The sequence below is a fragment of the Pyrus communis genome, chromosome 6 (assembly GCF_041283825.1).
Source record: "Pyrus communis isolate YQ-2024b chromosome 6, ASM4128382v1, whole genome shotgun sequence".
NCBI lineage: Eukaryota > Viridiplantae > Streptophyta > Magnoliopsida > Rosales > Rosaceae > Pyrus > Pyrus communis.
Window position 1 is genome coordinate 534,429 of NC_142570.1, and position 23,578 is coordinate 558,006.

The window sequence follows — 23,578 nt, forward strand, 5'->3', positions numbered from 1 at the left end:
ACAAATCTTTGTTTCTTTGTTTGTTGAGATCCGAGACGGAGCGCTGAAGAGTCTGCGGTGGAGGAAACAGAGAGAGATGGACGGAGAAGAGGGAGGGAACTCCTACAGTAGACAGAAGAAGATGCAGGAAGAGAACCGAAAAGTCTGTGGTGGAGGAAGTAGAGAGATGCAACGGCGGAGAAAGATGCAGCGGCGGAGAAGAGGGAGGGAGATCCTGCGGTAGCCAGAAGAAGATGCAGGGAGAGAAAAGTCTTGTTCTGGGTGGTTGGATGGAACTTGCTGCTGGTGGTGGTTCATGGTGGCTGGCGGAGGAATTGGGTTTTAGGATTTGTGGGATTCTTTGGTTTCTTGGAAGCTACTTGGAATTTTGGGGAGTTTTGATTGGAAAAATGGAGGGAGTGTGGTTGGTTTTTGTAAGCAAAGAGAGCGGCTGGGAAGACGAAGAGAGAGAGGGGAAACGAAGAAGAAGAACAGAGGGAGGGAGAGAGCCCCGACTAAATTGTCCCGTGGTTTTGGAGAGTATAAGGAAGTGGGTATTCACTGGATAAAATAGGTGGGTCGGATTATTTAATCTGATGGCTATTTAATACAAACGGACACCAAACACCGTACTCCGTATAATTAGTACTATCCGGTGCTTTATATGTATTTGAATTATATTATAAATCATATGATCTGTTGTTGATAATTAAATTATTACTTAAATATTGAATAATGTACTTATTTCTAACTTTTCTCCACAAAGGAATGATGCCAGATAATTAGATATACATGCATGCAGGTTTGCTTGTTAAAGTATTCAATCAGTATTCCCCCCATCTCTTAAAATATTTATAAATCAACAGAAAAAATTGCTTTCAAATTGCTTTTCTGGGAGGCAAATCAGGCTCCAAATCTAACGAATGAACGTACTAAATAAAGACAGACAGACAGACAAAGAGAGATTTCAAAGTCAAGATTTCACAACCTAATCACTCAAAAAATGATCCCATTTAAAAGTGATTAAGGGAAAAGGTTCTTTGGGAAAGTGCAATTTGATTAGCCAGCAGAAAGAGAGGGAGCAAAAGAGGGAATATTAAGCCAGCAGATAATGCACCACTAAAACTTATTCCATCTCTTTTCCTTCTACTTTTAACTTTTGATTCAATTCATGACTTCTACGCAATGGCAAAACATCACATATCAACATCACTAATTATATAGACATGCATGGGAATTCCTAAATATATATAAATATATACATACACAGACATATATTTGTGATTTTTTTCTTTTTTGCTTCTTTCTTTTTTAGAGCATAATGCAGCTGCAGTAGTCAGCCAATTTTAACTTCATTTACGTGCCAATCCGGTATTGCCAAGCTGAACTCCAATAAGCTTGGATTGTTGAGGTTTTCATCATTTGATTCTATAAAACTCTTTGATTGAAAAAATTGGCTTATTATTCCCTGCAACTTAAAGTTCATTATGAACTTGCCTAAACTCTTGACATGAAATGTGATAATTAAATAGTAAAGAGGGTTCACGGTCTAAAAAAGAAAGTGTTTTTGTTATATCAATTCTCCTACTAATGGGAAAGATTTTTGGAGTAAACTGTCGAAATCCCTAACTTGTACTTAACTTCGTATCTGCCCCATGAACTTAGTAATAAAGGGGAGTTTACTCTAGATTTTTATGTAGTTTGGTGAAATATAGGGTGGAAGAGAGTCAGATGGAAGGGTAATATTCAAAGCTATAGGTGTGCAAGGTGGAATGAAGTTTTCCACTCCACTGTTAAGTTTTTCATACGAACCCGAAAATTTCCAAATTCGAATAGTTTTGAAAAATTCGAATGAAAATTGAAATGCATTTATGTCTTTTGAAGAATTTCGAATTTCCGATTTGAATTTTTTCAAAATGTTATGAATTTATTGGATAATTTTTTTTTTTCTGATTTTTAATAGTTATTATTATTATTATTATTATTTTGAAATTCAAATACGATCAAATGGAGGATAGGGTGCTTGAAGTTATTTATTAAACTTATGTATTCTGTAATTACCTTTTGTATAAGTTATTGTTAGTTTTGGTCATTTTGGACACATTTTTTTCATTGTTTTTGTATAGAAAGCCATCACCCTAAAATGGTGAAGTTTTATATCAATAAAATTCCCATCCTTACTTTCAATCCTTGGAAAAACTGGGAGCAGTTGCTACAGACTTATTTTTCTTTTCTGATTTATACTACAAAATTAATTGGATAATGCTTGTGTCCCCCGATTAAGGAACCCTTACTGTTTGACATCATAATTGAGATTGTTTATTCTCTTTTTCATCATCAAAAGATCATATATGCAAAAAATATATTTAATTTGGATATCTTTTAGTTATTCATATGCGGAAAATAAATAGATGGTTCATCATGAGGATGATACTTGTTACCCAAACCGTTGATTGGTTTAACAAGTATTAATGACTAAATGGTCTCTAAATTGAATGAATTTTCAGATATGATTTTTAGGTTATGATAAAAAAAGAATGAATGGCTCAAATTATGTTGTTCAGACAGTAATGGTTCGTTAATCGTTATACATAACCATTTACCAAATAGTAAGAACTAACAATAAATTGCATGTACGAAAAAGTTTGAGAATATTTTAAAACTTGTAAAATATATGAATTCCCATATTAAAATTCTAATTTGAAAACTGTGATCCAATCCGATTCTAAAAATCTTTGGAATAAAAATTACAAACCTTATTTCCCTTATCCGTCGTCCGAAATTAACCCATAAATGTAATGGATCCAGATTGTGGGCTTATTTTTGAATACTCACGAGTTCGATAATGAATCCTTAATTATGTGTGTGACTACAGGATTGTAGGACATAATTAATTTTATGATCAACTCTAATTAATTACTAGTTTTTAATGTAAGTAGAGACATATATATGATAGCTCGATTACTAAAATCCATAGCCCTTTCAATCAAAAGAAATCTCTCTGTATCCACGTAATTTAAAAGATATGTTTCGTGCAAGACTTGGTAATTAGTAAACCCTAGCTAATTGCAGGTAATTGGTTTCCAGTAGTAATTCTATGTTGAGAAAGCATTTCTGGTCAGCATTTCTGCTCTTAGCACATTTAGATCCCTTGAACTGGCTTGCAGCGAGTGCTCCTCTACTGCAACCATGCTTGCATATATTTCCTTAAAATATAAGTGCCAGCAATTCTTTACATCTTCTGCTGGTTCCAAAATCCTAATCAGCTTCTACGATACGTACTCGAACTTGATGCAAATCACAAGTGAAGATCATACCTGCAACATTGGAAAAAAGAATAGACCAAGTAATCGGTGAGGTACATGCAGAAGTAAGATTTATGTAATAATTAATCTGAATAGAAAGGCCAAATATTATAAATCAAATCAATTCCTTTAAGTATCATGCGGGGAAACTAAAGAATTAATAAACTTCATCTCGCAAGACTTTCAGGTGAACACTCATGAATTGTATACAACAAAAGAGGATTAATCTGCTGGCCTTGATGATTACTTCATCATAATGCATGAAATGAACATCAGAGAAGAAAAATATTGATTAAAAGATAGTGATCATCATAAATATGTTGTATTCTCATTCATGATTTGTGGTTTTGGTACCCAGTTATCTATGACATGATATGGTACAGTAAACAAGCATAACATTGGATTAGTTATATAGATTCATAAGAACTTTCTTATAATATGAAATTACTTGGATATCTTACTACATATCACAACTGTATAAATTAATGTACTACACCTTAATCTATATCACCTTTTCACGATCAAGTTGGATAATCCATTTGACAATTTATTTTTGTTTCGAATGATAAATTTAGCATATTCTTACTCATCACCTTAAACATGTCACCACTGAGCTAACCCAAGTGACTTTTTGTCAATTATTTTATTTTTTTTTATCATGTCTTCGTGTATAAAAAAATTAAAAGTAAAGAGTAGCTAAAGGCTATCACGATTAATGTGGCAGAAGCTCAGAGAGAGTGAGTAGGTGATTTCATCATCAAGAAAGAGAGGCTATCTCTCAAGCATTAAAGGCATGTTTTCATATTTATTTTTCTAAGTAAAGAGCCTAAATTATAATTGGAAAATCAAATACAAAAAGTTGGAATGTACCATTAGCTATAAGCTATTATATTGCATTCTCTTTGATCTTATTCTTCCAGACATACGTATTTAACTTATCATGCTCTCAAGTTTCGAGATTTTAGTTTTGGTAAACATTTGCAAGAAAGAATGGTGATGCATGAACGACGCCACCGCATAGATTATTAGAAAGAAAACATAAAAAGAAAACAAAAGGAAAGCAAAGGCTGTAAAAAGAAGTACATTTTAGTTTCAGAAAAGGAAGGACGTGGATTCTGATTTCTCAAGCAAAAGCTACCCATACCCATGCATTTATAGGAGAAGAAAGACAAAGCAATCACTCGAAAAGTACAACTTTAACCAATGATAATAACACAAAATCAATATATTAATGAAGGGTTATTGATTCATAAAGAGAGAGTTAAATATTAGTCACCTGGAGGAGTTGCCCCACAGATTGTTAAAAGGGCGGTGTTCCATATGATCGTGCTCTAAGTTTAAAGTTGCATTTGAGGCTCCTCTTTGGTTAAGTAAACCATTTGAATTTGAATTATGATGATGGTTCGTTATAGACAAAAGATCTTCATCCCCAGATCCATCTGTTACATATATCAAGCTAACCAGATGTTCATATCAATGTTCATGACACGAGAACAAAAAATGGCCGTAGACGACATAACTTGTCGATGTTGTTTTCTCTTTTTACATTATATAGGTAATAAAATCAAGTTTAATCTTTCTTTCATTTTTGGTCATATACATTACAAGTTATAACATGCCAAAAATCTAAAGAACAGTAAACAAAAAAAGATACACTTTTGTTTCATGCATGCTTAGTCTGAATTATGTGTATGAATACAATAGTATTATATATGTGGGGTTGTAGGTAGCTAGTGCTGAGGAATGGTTGTAAGAATTTCAAACTTCAAAAGGGTACGTACGTTGTCGCGAAATATTCATGGGAATAATTAGCAATAATAATTAGGGAAGTACCAGTGAAGAAAAATATGAATTACCTGAGGAAGCTAGAGGTTTGTCAGTGTTCTTAACAGTTCTATACATCTACAAATCCAAAAAGAAGATATTTAATAAGAGAATGAGATAAATAACTGATTAATATGTAAAATCTCACTCAGTCAAAAAAGCAAAATAAAATAAAATAAAATAAACAAAACAAAACCAAAGGAGATGCTACATGATTCACTTTGTGGGATTTTTTTTGGTTTGTTTAATAACCACGAGGTTGATGTTTGGTAAGGTCAGTAAATGCTTTGTATTATTGAGAAATGATGGCTTGGCTACTTTCTTTCTTTATCTCTAAAAGTAGAACTTGTCCTGTGTATATCAGTTATCACAAGAACAGAAACAGACTCAACTATTCATTCATCCATTTATTCATGGATCAGTAATTCATCACAGTATCAGTAGCTGCATCTGCAGCGTCGTCCCTTGGCTGTCGTGCCACTTGGATGGCCAAAGTCTTCAGTCTCTAGTCTTTCCCCAACACACAAACAAACACACACACACAAGACACAACCCACAGAAAAAATCGTGCGTAGTGAAAGTCGACAGAAAAAATAAGAGGGAGGGAGAGAGAGAGAGAGAGAGAGAGAGATTGAGAAAAAATATATAGGGTTTGAATCCGAAATCCGAATGTGGTAGATATATCAAACATTTCAGAGTGCTAACTTTTTTTAATTTCTTTCAATAAAAATATAACAAAAGAGGTCACTGGTTTAGCCTAGGGGTGAGGTGGGTAGAGTGATGGTTAAGAACTTAAGAGTAGCGTTGGTCCAGGCTTTGAAACTCTCCAATTTAATTGAAGAAATAAAAATCACAACAAAAAATCAGGTGATGAGATGAAGCTAGCTGTACCTGCAAATGGCTCTTAACATGAGCAAGTGTGAGATCCTTGACGTCCATGAGCTCCAACACTGACTTCGGAGTAGCCCCTATATATATAGACAAAAATTACCAAAGAATTCCCGAAAAAAATTATGAAAAAACTAAAAGTCTATTCAATTCAAACTAATTAAAGAAGGAAAAAAAATTATTAATTTGAAACAAGCTAGGGTGAGAAGTGGCGAGATTTTTCCGGCGGCTGGACGGGCAGCTGCCCACACTTTCCCTAATGTGCGTCCGCCCCTGAAGGTGTGTGAGAGAGAGGGACTTACTTTCATGACCACCAAGGAGCTCGACAGCATGAACAAAACGAGCATGAAGAGAAGTAGTCCATCTCATCCTCGGAGCCCTCATGTTCCTCTTATTAATATTTTGACCTATGAGCTTCGGCGGCGTAAATTTCGATCTCATGGTGAAACCATTCGACGACAAGTCGGCGTTGTAATTTCCCCCTCCTCCAACACGGTGATGCTGCTGCAGCTGCTGAGGATAATAAGGATTCAAATTATACGACGGAAAATGGTGTTGTCGTTGATGCTGCTGCTGTTGTTGTTGCACTCCTCCTACTCCTAGGCTTAGACTGTCCATCGTTATCCCGTTAAACCCTCCCAATCCCATTCCCATTCCCCTGCCACTACAATTCCGAGCAGGTGCCGCCGGTCTGAAGGAATTAGACAGATAAGGCGCCGTTTGGTACACAGGATTAGGGGAAAACGAAGGAGGAAAGGAGCAATTAGTACTACTAGTACTGTAAACGGGAATCCCTTTGATGGGTTTGAGTCTCTCAAGCATCGAAATCCCATTACTACTAGTTACACTATTACCGCTATTCTTCGCTTTGTCATTGTAACCGTCTCCACCGCCGAAATAGTTCTTCTTCCAGGCGCTTTCGGCCTCTAAGGCCGAGGGGTTCGCGAGGGAAAGCTCAGTGTCGGCGGCAGCAGCTACTGGTGAAGAACTGGTGTAGCTGGCCCTAATACAGCTGTCGCTGTGGGATTTGTTGGCTAGGGCAGCGCCGTTGGTGTAGTCCTCGTCGGTGTCTCTTCGCCATATGTCGAAGCAGCTGGTGGAGTCGTGATCGGGCGTCGCTCGGTCGGTGCAAATGGAGGAGGGAGCACTGTTTGTGTTTGTGTTTGGAGGGCTTATGTGGAGTGAAAGATCAGGAATCGGATTCAAAGCTAAGCAGCTTCTACCGCCTGCAGCTGCTTCTGATGAAAGCCCTTTTTCGCGAAGCATTTTTGAAACCGTTTTATATATATTCCCAGATTCTATCTATGGCTACAAACCCAGCAGTTTTGGGTTCTTAAAACAAAGTGCAAAAAAAGCACACTACTCCTCTCCTGACAGATTTCAGAAACTAAATCACACACTCATAGTAATATACAGATGTGATTGTGAGATGTGGGTTTTTCTCTAATTTCATCCATCTTCTTGCTCCAAAAATAAAATCACTTCACATATATAGAGAGAATATATATATATATATATATATATATAAAATATAATTTAGTAGAGAAATAGTACTGGTGATTTTTCAGCCTAGGAGGAGTATGGAAGACAAATTAAGAAAGTAAAGCCTTTCAAAAGAAAATTGGAAAAGGGAGAGAGAAAGAAAGAAATTGCGAGTGTGCTGTAAAGAAAGTAAGAAAGGCTGAATGAAAAAAAAAGCAAGACTTTTCTCTTGCTCAAGAAACAGACATCCTCATCAGGAGAGAGAGAGAGAGAGAGAGAGAGGTTTGGTATTTTGCTAAATATGTAATAATTGGTAGTAGTAAAAAAAATAAGAAGGAGAATGGGGAAGGGATATTGGGAAGGAGAAAGAAGATGTGGGTCTGAGTTTCTAATGCCTCGAGAGTATATATAGGAAAATGACGCTCCAACAAAGCCTGTCCCTCTCACTCTGCTTTAGTCAATATATAAACTCAGCACGCAAAAATGCAGCAAAGTTTTTTGCACATTTTTTTAAAATTTGTTTCTATAATTCTTTGGTATTTTTATCTTCCCCGGAGACGACGGGATAAAAGTTTAGAGGACAGGGTGTAAGAGAGAGAGAGAGAGAGAGAGAGAGAGAGAGAGAGAGTGAGCGACAAACAATCTAGAATTCCTTTTCCCCCACCCTCTTCTCTATAAACCCTCCCTTCCTAGTTCCTGTAGTCCCTTAACTCTCGCATCTCTCTCGACATTCATAAATTGACACACAGTGTACGTGTACTACACATCTATATGCTTTGTTTTTCTTAATGCCATCTAAGTGATCAGTTTTAGTATAAATATCTCAATTAGTTTCCTTTCACCTTATAGTTAGTTATCTTAATTTCCTTCTACCTTTTTCTGGTGCAATGGCAAATGTCTTTGGCTCTCAATATCTTATCCTAAACCCTATCGTGATCAGTTTTGTGTGTAAATTCTCTTTCCTCTGACCTCGTTATTGTTTAGACTAGCTAGTAAGGAGCAGTGTACTTGTCGAAAGGAGTTGAGGTTTTACCAGTAAACTAATTTGCAATACGACCATTTTTTTATAGACGCATAAAAAGTTTGGTAAATTTCCAATGTAAGACATCTCTTCATCCTCACATCCACACCCTTAGATCCACGTTCAAATCCTTATCGTTTTACATTTAAGTAGTTTAATTTGAATATCATTTTGTAAAAAAAAAATATATATATATATATATATATATATATCGTTTGTGTCACATCCCGCCCTGGGCTCCACCACTCCTTATCGTTTTACATTTAAGTAGTTTAATTTGAATATCATTTTGTAAAAAATAAAAAATATATATATCGCTTGTGTTACATCGCACCCCGGGCTCTACCACATCCCGGGCTCGACTCCACTGTTCCAGGATATTGTCGGCTTTGGGCCCCGACCACGCCCTCATGGTTTTGTTTCTGGGAACTCACATGAGAACTTTCCAGTGGGCCACCCATCCTGGGATTACTCTCTTGCAAACTCGCTTAACTTCGGAGTTCCAATGAACTCCGAAGCCAGTGAGCTCCCAAAAGGCCTCGTGCTATATGGAGGTGGGCATGTACATATAAGGCATAGAGGATCCTCTCCCCTGGGCAATGTGGGATCTAACAATCCACCCCCTTTAGGAGCCCAACATCCTCGTCGACACACTTCCAGCCAAGGATTGACTCTGATACCAAATTGTCACATCCCGCCCCGGGCTCCACTCCGCCATAGCACGATATTGTCCGCTTTGAGCCCCGACCACACCCTCACGGTTTTGTTTCTGGGAACTCACACGAGAACTTCCCAGTGGGTCACCCATCCTGGGATTGCTCTCACGCGAACTTGCTTAACTTCGGAGTTCCAATGAACTCTGAAGCCAGTGAGCTCCCAAAAGACCTCGTGCTATATGGAGGTGGACATGTACATATAATGCATAGATGATCCTCTCTCTTGGGCGATGTGGGATCTAACAGCTTGTGCATATAAAACAAAAGAACTACATATGTATTTGTGCAAACAAATATTTTTCCATGTCTAGACCTTTGAAGTGAAGATGTCAAATACGATGTGTTTACACGCTTCTTATCTTAATTAGAGTTCCAAAATCATTCAGTTGGTAGGTTCGTTACTACAACATATGTAGAAAGCTAAATGATGATTAGGCCCCAAATTGAGATCATTACACAAAATCCATCGTTTTAAGGTTATATAAAAAGACAGAAGCTCTTTCGATTGTTTCTCCTTTCGTGGAAGAAGAATTGCATCCAACCAAAAGAAAGCTGCAAAACAGCATAAAACAAGCCCAAAGAGAGCTGCAGAAAGTAACGGAACATGCACAAATTCTGTGGTGTATGGTATATATCCTATCATCATGTGTACATTTATCCACGATCTGACCCTTTCTCAATAATTCCCTTTCATTTCATTTATCACTTTAAAACGTGTTGTGATTTTTGTTAGGCCATCATGTGACACGTGTCAATGAGATATCACAAGAATTGAAGTTCCAATAATGCTATACAGGGGTCATTGTTGTACTATGGGAGAAGTTTTTTTTATGCAAGTATCTGCATCACTTGTCACGTAATTTATTTATTTATTTATATGTTACAGTAATTAATAGATGATAAAGTTGATATATTTTAAATTTAAACATATACTATAATAATAAAAAAGCAAATACATATTTTATAATAAGAACGAAATTATAACATCAGTATAATATTCTGAATTTAGAGAAAATCTCGATAATCTTGATCTCATAGCGTATATTGGCAAATGAATGATGGAACAGGGTGGGCGTTGTAATAGTCAAGAAATATTGATTAACTAGGTGGACCCTTTGACCGTAAAATTTTTATTTCGCGGACCCTCTAAAGTGTTGTTTGTTTGCTTTCATATGGTTGTTATCGTAAACCCTAATTCCACATATTAGATTTCTTATATTCCTTTTCATCCTCCAAAATATTCCCTTCTAATCCTCCAACAACTCTGTCTAGTGTCTAGCATTTTGCGTGTGATATGTCATCCCCACATGACCTTCAAGCCTTCACCACAACCTCCCCTCATTGACTCGTACAAATCTTAATCAATTCCAAAAACCTAGCTAGGCCAAATCAACTTATTAAACATTAAAAAAAAAAAAAAGTAATCAAATCAATTCTCCCTACTAATTCATTTTTCTTTTGGGTAATGCTAGGAAGATCAAATTTTTTAAGCCAAATTTGAAAACTAAATAATGTGGTTGTAGATGATTGGATTATTAATTAAGTGTCGATTAACGTGCTTATTTTTTATTGGAGACACATAATTTAGTTTACATTTTGATTTAAAAATTTTGATTTTCCTAGCATTACCCTTTTCTTTTTTCTACTGCTCATCTCTTTAATGCATTCACCAGATGTAGATTTAAACATGTCCTCGACGGCTTGACTAACGAGTTACAAGGCCCTATATATTCCCCTATGTCTTAATTAATTTAACTAATTAATTAATTAGTAATTAAACTAGTTCAGCTGAGGCAAGTGTATTATATTGAAAAGGTGAAAGATTTAATGCATTTAATGCTTCAAATTTGTTTAGTTAAATTTACTTATTTCCATAATGCATAAGTAGATTTAAAATTTTGAGCCATGCATCCTTTGTTTCCGATGCAAATTAAGATATTGAGAAATGGTAAGGAAGACTTTTTAATGTGGGATTTTTATGGATTTTTTGCCATTTCGCAGTTTAATGTCAATTTTTGTGCTAATATTATAAAATATTATGCAAAAAAATGAGGTGACAGAAAGTCTATAAAAAAGTCTCACTTTTAAGAATCTTCGCATTTCTCCAAGTATATATAACACCTTAGACCATCTCCAATCCTTGGAGTAAAACCTAAAATTTTAAGCTCAGAAAATTTAGGTTTTAACCCAAAAACAATTTTTTTGCTCCAACTCTTATAACCTAAATTTTTTAGCCCGAGGTCATTAAAGAATAAATTTAGGTTAATTTTTTTTAAGTAATTTAAAAAAAAATTATGTAAACTATCCTAATTTAATTTTATGAACATTTTAACCTAAAAATATTTAGATTCCAATAAATATTGAAAAATCATTAAATTTGGATGAATTTTGGGTTAAATAATTTCTTTTAATTATTTTAGCCGTTGGATTCAAATTTGAGCTGTTAGATCTTTTTTATACCATTGGATTTGATCATATTAGGTATCAGCCATTGGATTCAATAAAATTATAAATATAAAACAAAAACATTAACTAAATTAAATGTGGATCGTTGGATAACCAACAGCCGGTTTAAATTTCAGTCGTTGATCATCCAAAAGAGTCATTGGCTCACTTTTCTTTGTCGACATTTGCTGGACACACCCACGCGGGTGGGGCTACCCTTTGCAACGATGATAAATGCTGGAGCAATGCTAGAGCGCGTCCTTCATGTGGCGCGAGTGGTTTTGGGCGCTTGTCATCCAACTCCCTCTTTTCTACTCGCACAAGTGGGCTCCTCCACTAACTCAGCCTTTTTTTCTGGTCGATATTTGACCCAATTTTAACTTCTAACCCAAAATCCCAAATTGGCCTAAGGGTTGGAAGGAAATTTGGGAAGGGGAGGGGGGGGGGAATACATGGTAAATTTTAAGACTTACTCCAAAGGTTGGAGTTAGTCTTATGGGTGGAATAATAATATGCTTTGTTGCTCAGCCACTCAGTACTCATGGGCATTCTTAAACCACATACTTATCCCCTACTTTGTGCTTACAAGTATGGTTTTCCTTTCTTATTCCAAATGAGTATTCTCATCCATCGTTTCTAATCATAACATTAAGCAATAGTATTTGGCATTATTCCATTGACATGTAATAATGTTGAATCCTTCCATTCGAGACAATTTATTGTCTCACCGAGTTATTTCTCTAATTGTACGACAGATTTTCTTCTTCCGTTTACAACCAACAAAATTTTTAACTCAACAATAAGAAATTTTAATCGCTCCGGAGAAAACTAACGGGTTAAAACCCTTTTGTATGGAAATTGAAATAACCCGAAGTATGAAATCGATATTGTTTCCAATTTGTTAATTACCACATGCACAACCAACAACACCGATGTTGTCCCCAACCTATTAATTACCAGTTGCACAATTCGGCCAACAATACTGATGTTGTCCTCAACTTGTTAATTACCACATGCACAATTCGACATGTTTGGAGTTTTATCACAATAGACTTCGATATTAGTTAAAATGAAGTTAGGATATTTAAGCTCTTTTTTTTTTTTTTCTCTATCTCTACCCGATATGGGATATTTCAACAAAATAGAATATTTGACAGTTGCTACTACTATAATTCTTAATCCTCTTATTGTTCGGGTATATATAATTCATTACCGTCTGCCCATGCAGTAAGAGGGTAGAGTCAAATTATTCATGCTTACATAAATTGTACGTTGGTATACGAACATCACAAGTGAGGTTCTGATCGCCAAGTCTTTTGCTAAGCATTTAAGATCTCGTTTGGCAGCCTATATAACACACCTAATAGGATAAATAGTACGAAGTTAGGTGTTTGGTGCAATTTTGTACTAAACAGTACCCGGATTAATTGAATTGGCCCCACACATTTATACGGTGTACACCTGCTAAATTATCCTCCCAAAATCCTTTGTATTATTAGTCGGGTAGTTTCGCTTCCTCCGCCCTCTCCTTCCCCTCTAACATTGTGCCCGTGTCTTCTCCTCCTCCTCTTCCTCCTCCTCATCCCCTCCCTGCTCCGGCCAAAACCAACCCCTCTTCTCTTTCCCCAATTTCTCTATCCAACCCCACATGCAAATTTCTTCTCTTCTTCTCTCTTTGTTTCGCCCAAACCCAAGAGCTTTCGTTTTCCCCAATTTTGCTATCCAATCCCACCTGCAAATTTCTTCTTCTTCTCTATCTGTTCCGCCCAAACCCAGCCCTTTTCGTTTTTCCCAATTTTGCCACCCAACCCCACCTGCAAACTTTTTCTTCTTCTCTATTTGCTCCGCTCAAACCCAACCCCTTTTTGTCACATCCCGGCCGGGGACGGATCACTTCCCGGGCCCACTCCACCACCGTAGCACGATATTGTCCGTTTTGGGCTTACCATTCCCTCACGGTTTTGTTTTTGGGAACTCACGAGCAACTTCCCAGCGGGTCACCCATCATGGGATTGCTCTAGCCCCCTTCTCGCTTAACTTCGGAGTTCCGATAGAACCCGAAGCCAGTGAGCTCCCAAAAGGCCTCGTGCTTGGTAGAGATGGGAATATACATTTAAGGATCACTTCCCTGGGCAATGTGGGATGTTACATTTTTGTTTTCCCCAATTTTGGTTTTGGCTGGATGACGAAAATTATGAACAATTTCGTTGAATGATATTAAAATTTACTTCTTTATTCCTATCTATTTGTCCAATCTAATTCCCTCTGCAACATTTGGAGAACTGTAATAGAGTGGGGGACCTGGGGGTGGAGCTGAACTTCTGGAATTGCGCTCCATGTTTGCTGCTCTCATTGACTTGGTGTACTCCCTCAACAATTCTCTCACAATTGAGTTTCGTTGGGTTGGATTGAAATTTGGGTTTTGATAAAATAAAAAATAAAAAAATAAAAACCAAATTAACAGTTTTAATTTTGTTGATTTTGTAATTTGTGATGTTTAGCAGCGTTTTCATTAATCATCAATTAAAGTTTCAAGTTCTATTATCCAGCTCATTATCAAACACAAGATAAATAATACGGTTATTAGTCCGACATTGCATCAAACGTCCAACTAATTTAATCAATACTATCCAACGATTATTTATCATATTCAACTGAAATAATCAATATTGTTCGAGCTGCCAAACGAGATCTAAGTAGCTACCTAGTTTTAATCTTTCGGTTGTTACATCCTATCAAGTAAACAGTACATATCTTTAAAAACAAACATGTACGTCGTAACCATGTCGGCAAGCAGTGGATCTAATACTAGATTAACATGATGAGCTTGTACTCTTTCACTTTTTTCGATGGAATAGATATTTAATACTTTTTTAATAGAACGAAATGAATTAAATAGTTAGTTGTTCAGATGAAAAGAATCGGTGAGAATCGAACCACCTAATAATTCATAGACAAGATTGATTTCGCCATTGCAATAAAGGGCATACATCTGCTTTCATATCACCTTTTAGTTGCTTTACAATTGTCAATGCAGATGTAAATTTATGGGTTTTTTTTTATAATACAATTATAATAAGATGGTAAATTCATGGATTTGTTACCCAAATGGTCACATATAATGTTAAAACTTATAAACTTTTTCCTCAATGCATCACACAATTTTAGGTAAAGAAAAACAAGTACGGTTGTAGAGGACTCTGCTTTTTCATATAATAACAAAAATTGACTAATTAAACATCCTTTAACACAACATAAATCAAGGAGATTTGATCTCCCTAGTTAACTATCGACATCCATATTTTGCAAATGGAATGATTAGCTAGCTTCTATTTCTACCTACTGAGTTAATACGCGTTCACTTTCCCGAAACCAATATACAGACAATGAACCTTGTATATTTGGTCAGCACTAGATCAGGATGGTTACTCAAAACCCAATCCTACCGATTAAAGAAAAACGAATAAAAATGATTTGAAAACTTTGAGTTTTAACGATAATGACAAAATGAAAGGTAAAATGAATAGTACCAAAATTGACATTTTAGTGTAAAAATATAATTTTTCGTTAAAGTGAACAATACCGAAAACTTTTCGTTAAAGTTCCCTTAATTAAATGATCAGTTGTTCTTCAAAATTAGTAATTAATCTTCAATTATCCCCTATTATTTTCTACCCCTTTATTTTGCTCTTGAGGAAATAAAGAGAAAATCATATATAAAGAGTGTCACTGTCTAGTTCTTAATTAATATACAGAAAAGGGCATCTCTAGCTAAAAGGATGGCCGGTCGAGGATATCTAAGTACTGAAAGAAGTCTGGTGGGACATTTTACATAATTGATCGACTGGCAATAGATCGCCATTCCATATGCATTGAAAATCATGTAATTAAACACTTTAATGAAAATCATACTTACAGATTATTTTCAATATGTAGATCTTTAATATAAACTTGGAAAACTATACCAACTCACGCGCACCGAATCCCCATCAGGTCTCTCAAGCAGTACTGATTCATCTTCAGGTCCTTGTGGCTTACGACTGGTAGCAAGGTACTTCATCTTCAAGTCATTGCTCATGACAATGGCAGCAGCAGGAGGAAAGCTGGCGTTGGAAATTACGTACTGAGACCTCACTGAATATTGCCCTGCTTTTTACAATCTTACCTTTCTTAGAAGCACCCACAGCCACCCTTTCTTAGGCAACGGGTCCACCATCTGATGATAATCAGATAGCTAGACATGGACCCTTTCAGCAAAACAACAGGCCGGCCGGACATGTAATTTCAATTTTAATCGAGGGTATGTTCCGACGAGAGACGTTCAAAGTCCTAAGGAATTTTAGACTTTTTCTTTTGGGCAAAAAAAAAAAAAAAAACCCTACCATGGAATACTAAACCTACTAACAAATACGCTAGACAAATGGCCTTCAAAATGACGCATTTTAAAGACTTATGTAGAAGTCCTCTCAAATGTATTGTATCAAAACATTTTGCAAGTCCCTCATCTATATCAAGGTCGATCATATGTATGTTCAAATTGAAGCATATATGTATATTGTCCGTAACTTTGTATATCAGCGTGTTTGTTGCAGAGGATTGTCTTGGATATAATTATTCACTATAGTGACATACATTTTGAATGAATAAATGAATGGCAACTTCTATATTTTGTCAAAGGTAAAGCTTACTCATGTAGAAAAAAAAAAATATCCCTACTAATCGTACAAAATGGTAGAAATAAAAGGGACAACTTTCTTCATGAGTAACTTTCAACTTAAAAAATAAGCATCCACTTCTTCCAGTAAAATGCCTTGACACATGAATAATTCTATCTAAGACAATCTTCTCTGACAAACGAAGGCATCATCAATTATTTAAAAAAAAAATTGTGTATATGCTAAGCTTTCTCTACCTCACTTTTCTCTCTCATCCATTAATGTAGGCAGGATTTGATTGAAGCGCAGAAATTCTGTGCTGTTTGAGTTTGTTTTATGTGTTCAAATTGATCTTGGTTTATGCAAGTTCACGTTTTCGCTGAAAACTCATGACATACACAGAAAATACAATCTACAACTACTCCACATCGAATATTTAGTTTCAACACTTTAATTTTAGGCTTCATTAATTTGTTTCTCTTTATCACGCGATATTTTAAATCTTTAACATGTAAATGTCCATTGAGGTCGATCAGATATTTATTTCTACTAGGAATACTTTTACACAAACTTGTTCAATTATGCAGTACTGTTAAAGTTATTGTGATTGCAGCTCTCCACTCAAAAACCTAGTAAACTATCTTTTTACTTTCTTTCTTTTCTTTACTATATAACAATGTAGATAAATGTTCTCTTTGGCCACTTAGTGATAAAAATGTCCGGTCACTCACTTATAATTTTATATCAAAAGTTGAGATTAAAACGTTAAAAGATTCACATTCATGTATTTTTTGTGTATTAAATGAATTTTTTTTATTATACATATCAAATCTAACCACAGTCAGGATCATATATTTTTTTATATTAATTCAATTTTGTGCTACAAGGGCGAGTCTATACCGACTCGAGTCAAGTGGGTGGGGTGGATACTGGAGCCAGTGCAGGTAGTGGCCAATTAGTTTATTTATTTACATGGACTGGGGACTAAAATTTATAATTTTCGGAAGTAGAGGGGAAATAGTACGTAGGACGTCAGTTTCAAGGGAAACAGTAGTTGAATTGAGTAAGTGGGTACAGGAAAGAAAAGATGCATGAGAAATGATTTTGCACTCGATGGCTTTATGATTGATGGAGAGGAGAGAGAAACCACACACAGACACACACTTTATTCAGCAATTCCAACGCCTTTTTGACAACAAAAAAGAAGGGCTACTCGTTACGTATAGCTTTAGCTTGGACTCCAATGAATTATGTCTGTCGTTTTTATGGTGAAATTATGAAAATTAGGGTTTTCCCTCTGCCCCCTCCCACCCCCCTTGAATTTGTTTGGGATTTGAGTTCTTTTGACTTTTTCTTGTTTCTCTTTCTTTCTCCTGCTTCTTATTATTCATACACAGTCCCCCAGGCAAATATTGAAATCAACCACCGCCCTATTGGGTTGGTGGTCATAAATCAAGAAGAGAGAGAAACAAACTAGAGAGAGAGACAGAGAGAGTTTGATAGCAGCATAAACTGGATGTCACTGAGCCTTCACATCGCATGGAATACCGAGAAGAGATGTAGACGTTCCTCTGCATGGCTTTATAACAAGTTACATATACACATACAGACGCACTGGGGACCCGGCTTTCTCTCTTTCTTGCCTGCTTCTCCTCCTCCTTCATTCCTGCAATTTCCCTCAGTTTCTCCAGCTTACACCGTGAAATTAACTCCTTGTATTCTTGTAACTCACATAATAATGTTACACTATAGTTAGCCCACCACTTAATAACCAAACTACCCCTTAATCTGGTCATGCATAGCATTCTACTTTGACAGTGCAATGTATTATAAGATCCACAACGTAAAAATCAAACTTGTTACAGTATTCACGATGTCATGAATTATACTTTGTTACTATTGCGTTGCTTTAGACCGTAAACTTTGACATAATTATGACTTGATGTTTCCTTTTCTTGCAATTCAGACTGAATACATGAAAGTAAGGAGCTCAAATATGAATAACGATAACGGGTAATTTTTCATGGCATGCACAAATAATATCCTACACATACTATACCAAGATGTAACAACCAACGTTAATAATGTTATAAATAAGGGTAGTACTATCTACACACTTATTTTTACTTCTCGCAGGCTCTTTTCAATTTCCGGCCATCTAATAGAATGAATTGAAGAAAATGAATGGATAAAAGTTAACAAAAGTGCGTGAAGCAAAAATGAATGTGCAAATAACACTTTTCATAAATGATAACATTTTTTAACCTCACCATAGTTATGTAACATTGGAAATCTATACCCATTTCTTTAGAAAGTACAGTAGAATTTCCCTTACAAAAGAAAAATAATTAAATTATTGTTAATAATTATCTTCTCTAGTACTACTTCTAATTGTTCTTGGACAGAGTAAACTAAAATTTTCGTTATTATACAACAATAGGCATATATAATATTGTTAAGAGGTGTCAGTCTGTCAGGTCAGGTTTGAATTGAGGAGTAACAATCGGGAGAGTGGATGGAACCACCAAGTCCTCCCTTTTCCTTCCACAGGCCGTACAGGGCGGGACCGATACACCTACGCACATAATTACTACTTAGACCCATCACATATTCACATTCACACCCATATTGAATTGCATCGTGTTGTTAATTTATGAAGGTTGCTTCCTTGGGGTCCAGATTCTCTTCAGTTCTCTCTCTCCAGATTCTTTACAAAACTCTAATCTTAGCCGTTCACAAAGATCATGTTGCGTGTAGGGTGAAAAAGAAGAAATTGAAAATTATTCGTGGCCTAACAATTTGCGTGAACGATCAGAATTAAGAAGGGAAGATCCGGAGAGGGGATCTAAGTCTTTGTTGTACACTCTGATAAGGCATGACTTAAAAGTCATAAATAGTGTAGAGTTGGGTTATATGCTCAACTTGATTATTGCTGCTAAATTTAATTCATGCATATAGTAAAGAATATAAGTATATATGGTTGGACAAGATATAAGATATGCATGTTGAATTCTTCTGCAATATAATTACAAAAAGTTTCTTTCTTGTATTATTAATTAATATCAAGAGACAGGAACTGATAAAAGAAAACTAAATTCTAAGAAGAATAGGAGTTCTAGATTCCATGAGTGTATGTTAAGCCATTAGACAATTTTAACATGCACTCAGTGCATGAATTTCTTAATTGATGCCTCGAATAAAAAACAATAAAAAGAAGAAGAAGAAGCATCGATAAGATCAACCTTTAACAAGATCGAGCCTGAAGTGTATACGTTAAGAAGTTATGGCATACAGACGCATATAGGTAGAGAAGGTCTGGCATGTGTTAGTATGCCAAAACTTCTCGTATAGGCCAAAGTCGGACCAAATTCTAATGGACAAATAAGAATGGACCAGATGCTAAGCCTGCCTAAGACATGGGCCAAGACCGAAGGGATAGACAGGTCCATTTGATTAGGTCAGGTGCTTAAACCCTAATTAATGTGTCTTGTATCTCGAACGCTCGCCTAACTAACAAAAAGTTGTGGACTGGTAGCCTAGGTTAATTATCCAAGTTTCAATGTGCATTTTGAAGAGAGAAATTAACTACATATTGTGGATCGATTTGAAGTTGAAGTAGAAATAAGTATAGTATTCACCAAGAGATGAGAAAATCAAATCACCAAAACAGTGAAACATAATATTCACTCAAACTTTTTAATCATCATTAGGTCATTCAACAGTCTGTCAATGGCTTCATCGTCGTGCCCACGTCCTTTCGTCTGCAGTTTGATCAGGCAGGAGATTCATCACAATTTAGTTTTTGCAGACATACATACACCAAATTAACATAATAAGAAAAGTAAAGATATACAAAGTTGCCATATTACGCCAAATACTGAAAACTAATTAAAAACCTAAAGACTATCATACAGGCATGAAGTGGTGCGATGCTGAGATATAAATATTTCCCTTGTTGTAACCTGAGATGTGTAGACATGAAATATGAGATTTACAACATTACCTTGAGAGAAGGCACAACTGCCTTGGCTTCCTCCACAGTTTCAGGACAAAGATTTCCAATCACAGCAAGCTGCAGAGTAGAAAATATATGAGGGCTACTATCTAAAACGAAGCGTAATTTGTTCTTTTGATTCTTTGTACATTACCTCGAATTCAGCCAACTGGTATCTACTGAGAACTCTGAATATTTACTTAAGGATTAAACATGTATAAATGATGTATAGTGAAAAGAAGAATCCTATAATTAGATTATGAAGTGCAATTGGATAACCTATATCAATAGTAAGTTTCTTCATTATATTGGCATTGCATGCTTGTATTGAACCAACATGAATCCTAAAGATTTCACCAGACCATACATAAACTAATTCATCAGTGTGACGATATCTGAATTATATCAACAACGAAGGATACTCTCGAACTTGCTTCACAGAGCCCTGATTCGTGAAGCGACTAAAGCGCTTAACATACTGCAGTGATTTCTCCAACACTCTGGCCATGAAAATAACATGTGATCAGTAAGTTAATAAGCCTGGACAAGAAAAAGTTAATAAGCACCTTTTCTATCAACCAGCCAACTATATGTTAACTGATAATCCATAATTTTGTACAAGATTTTGATGTCAAGAGTACTAGAATTAAATCTTACTGGGGAAGTTGGTGCATTGATTCGCCGGACATATGCTTCATCTGATCACATCTGTGCTCAAGAAGAATGGCAACCTCACTATTCATTAGACACTTTGCCTTCAAAAAATCTGACAACCCCAACCTCAACGTTACTAATCAATAATTCCCAACGCAAAACAAATCACGACGGGATATTACCCTCTGATTGAATCAAACTAGGTTTACAATTAATTCTGGTGGTAAGTTAGAGAAATTGAGTGCTTGAAGATACAAAAAGTTATGCCCTAGCATGCTTTCTTCAAACAACGATAATGATTTCATGGAGTAATGTTTATCTTTACACAAATTCAATTAAAGTGCACAAATCCAAAAAAAAAAATATATATATATATATATATTTCGTCTCACATCTTAAATTATTATATCTTCGAATTATGAACGCAAATTGTTGTACAATATCACATTTACAGTGCCATCGGTTTTGTGCCCCTTTGAGTTTTCATACACAAAAGTTTATGCCTAGATCATAACTGAAAATCGCAATCGCATCAAATTAAGAACTTTGAAAGAAGTTGATAATAATTAATCAGTTACCGTCTCCAAGTTTGAGTTCTGAAGCGTCTTCATCTTCTGCTCTTAGCATTTTTGAGAGAGCTATCAATGTGACCCCAACTAGATATGCTTTCTTGAACGTAAATAAATCCCTATTGAGGAATTGGATTCTGTATTTCTGGCCTTCAGCTATTATCTAAAGCTCTCAAGTGTACGGACCTCAGGTTTTGGGCCGACTTAAAAAATAATTCGATTTCGGGATTTAATGGCTGAAATTTATAAGGCCAACTTTAGGTCAAATATTAGATTTTGGGCCAACCCAAAACACTAACCCTTTAGCTACGACACAACTTCACAACCCAAGTTTTTGTTTTAGGTTAATAATCGAATTCTGTATATGTATGTTAGGTCAGTTGGTTAGGATAACGTATCTTTTACATACAAGTTTGTGTACCCGTCCTTTAGATTAAATAGTTTTTTACTTTTATTACAAGCGATATTCTTACTCAAAGCTAAATTAAGGGAATAGAAGAAAGGTTTCAACACGGAATACAATGAGTTGAAGAAGAGTACTTTATCCATCAGTTACACAAATATTAAAGTAATTTAAAATATTGTTTAATCGAAAAGAGTTAATGGGATTCTTATTTAATGACATAAAGGTATACGCCAAAATTACTAAACCACGTGTTCTTATTTTTTTTTTCTTTTCAGTTTTCATAATCTTCAAAGTGTGAATAAACTATAAAAACAAAACGTGATATGTTAATATGAGATTCTTGTACCTATGATCGAGGCAGTTCAGATTACATGGGATAAGAAAAGACATCACATTTGGTTAGAGACAGATTCTATTCATGTCATCCACCTTCTATCAACTTGTTCCATGGATGTTCCATTGTTTCTCGAAGTTTCTTGGGTGAATTTTTATGGTATATTACTTGCTTGCGCTTTCACGTATTTTTAGAGAAGGAAATTGTTTGGCAGATGAATTTTCTGATTTTGGTGCAATGAATAGTAGTTTTACGTGGTGGTACTTGGTACCTGATTTTGCTGAGGCGTCTTATAGAAGAGACTACATTGAGTTTCCATTCTTGCATTCGAGGTCATGAGGAGAAAATTGATGATGAGGAGGTGGATATTGCCAGTTGAAATATGAGCAGCAGAATTATGAAAATCCAATTTCAAGTGACTGAAGCTGAAGAATTTTTAAAATAGAACATTTCAATTTTGTTACTTGTTTATAGTTTGTATTGGCCTAATCTCTCCGCTTGTTTCATTTTTCACTAGTCATTTCTCTTTAGGGAGACAGTGGGTGCCTCGCACAAGATTTTGAAATAGATTATAAAAGAAAAAAAACTACATGGTCTTGGGAAATGGATCATTTTCGAATTCCTTTCTTCTAATCCACCAAATCAGGGAATTCGAACCATTGAAATTTGATTCAACGACTATAAATTGAGGATCACTTTAAAAATTATAATAACTTCAATCGTTAGATCAAATTTTAATGATACGGATTCTCTAATTGATAGATTAGGAGGAAGGGGTCGTTATCCCTTTCCATGGTCTTGAACTAAAAAAAATAAAGGATAAGAGTCTCTGACTGGTCCCGTCCAATCCAACATACGAAGGTTGAAAGAGACCATTTTGGCTTTGAATCTTATTTGGAGATGATGGCATCAACCCTGCCATAATACGAGTCGGGAGGCAAACTGGTTTTTACCGATCTTCGATTTGGATCCTCCGAATATTCTAACGGTTCCAACTTATATGCCCGCGCATATTCGCATCTCGTCATCGTATCTTTGCTTATCAAATCCTTCTTTGCTTTGGTGGTGTAATAATTGGTTCAACCTGCAAACCCCAACATTTTCTGCCAACCATTTTATAATCCATGAAACTAATATTCCCTTCTCCCAGCCAAACCCAATCATATTCAACCAGTATTTTATACACAAAGAATCTAAAATACTTACAAATTTTACAAATTAACTAATATTTACGGGATAAATACAGTCCCGATATTGAAAGAGATTTCAAGTTTAAAAATACGACAGCTAGATAATTATGTTCACC

At 35.6% G+C, this 23,578-nt stretch overlaps 2 protein-coding genes across 5 annotated transcripts; both read right to left on the reverse strand.

Annotated features, from left to right (window-relative positions):
- Positions 1 to 2,940: 2,940 nt before the first annotated feature.
- On the reverse strand, positions 2,941 to 7,895 carry LOC137711478 (uncharacterized). Of its 4 annotated transcripts, XM_068450725.2 has the most exons (5): positions 6,299 to 7,882; positions 6,000 to 6,076; positions 5,141 to 5,186; positions 4,561 to 4,723; positions 2,941 to 3,296 (listed from the first exon to the last, which is right to left on the reverse strand). In XM_068450725.2, the coding sequence occupies exons 1-5, from the start codon at positions 7,260 to 7,262 to the stop codon at positions 3,278 to 3,280; spliced, it is 1,269 nt and encodes a 422-aa protein (XP_068306826.2). In that variant the 5' UTR covers positions 7,263 to 7,882; the 3' UTR covers positions 2,941 to 3,277. The 4 variants fall into 4 exon arrangements, with proteins under 4 accessions (XP_068306826.2, XP_088551408.1, XP_088551410.1 ...); XM_088695282.1 differs by lacking the exon at positions 4,561 to 4,723 and having other exon boundaries at positions 3,008 to 3,296; positions 6,299 to 7,895; XM_088695283.1 differs by lacking the exon at positions 2,941 to 3,296 and having other exon boundaries at positions 4,582 to 4,740; positions 6,299 to 7,895.
- Positions 7,896 to 19,896: 12,001 nt separating this feature from the next.
- On the reverse strand, positions 19,897 to 21,650 carry LOC137709887 (DNA-directed RNA polymerase II subunit 4-like). Its single transcript, XM_068448867.2, has 6 exons — positions 21,542 to 21,650; positions 20,967 to 21,075; positions 20,732 to 20,809; positions 20,464 to 20,497; positions 20,319 to 20,387; positions 19,897 to 20,076 (listed from the first exon to the last, which is right to left on the reverse strand). Exons 1-6 carry the CDS (start codon positions 21,588 to 21,590, stop codon positions 19,999 to 20,001), a joined length of 417 nt encoding a protein of 138 aa, XP_068304968.2. The 5' UTR covers positions 21,591 to 21,650; the 3' UTR covers positions 19,897 to 19,998.
- Between the last annotated feature and the right edge of the window lie 1,928 nt (positions 21,651 to 23,578).

What these genes read in the sequence shown, in the direction of transcription:
- LOC137709887 (XM_068448867.2), bottom strand. Translation starts at nt 21,590, where the DNA reads ATGCTAAGAGCAGAAGATGAAGACGCTTCAGAACTCAAACTTGGAGAC. An exon ending in TCAATGCACCAACTTCCCCA is followed by an intron (nt 20,810 to 20,966) that starts GTAAGATTTAAT and finishes TTTCATGGCCAG; the next exon opens with AGTGTTGGAGAAATCACTGC. An exon ending in CAGTTGTGCCTTCTCTCAAG is followed by an intron (nt 20,077 to 20,318) that starts GTAATGTTGTAA and finishes ATCAAACTGCAG; the next exon opens with ACGAAAGGACGTGGGCACGA.
- LOC137711478 (XM_068450725.2), bottom strand. Translation starts at nt 7,262, where the DNA reads ATGCTTCGCGAAAAAGGGCTTTCATCAGAAGCAGCTGCAGGCGGTAGA. An exon ending in ATGTTAAGAGCCATTTGCAG is followed by an intron (nt 5,187 to 5,999) that starts GTACAGCTAGCT and finishes TTGGATTTGTAG; the next exon opens with ATGTATAGAACTGTTAAGAA. An exon ending in CAAACCTCTAGCTTCCTCAG is followed by an intron (nt 4,724 to 5,140) that starts GTAATTCATATT and finishes TATATGTAACAG; the next exon opens with ATGGATCTGGGGATGAAGAT.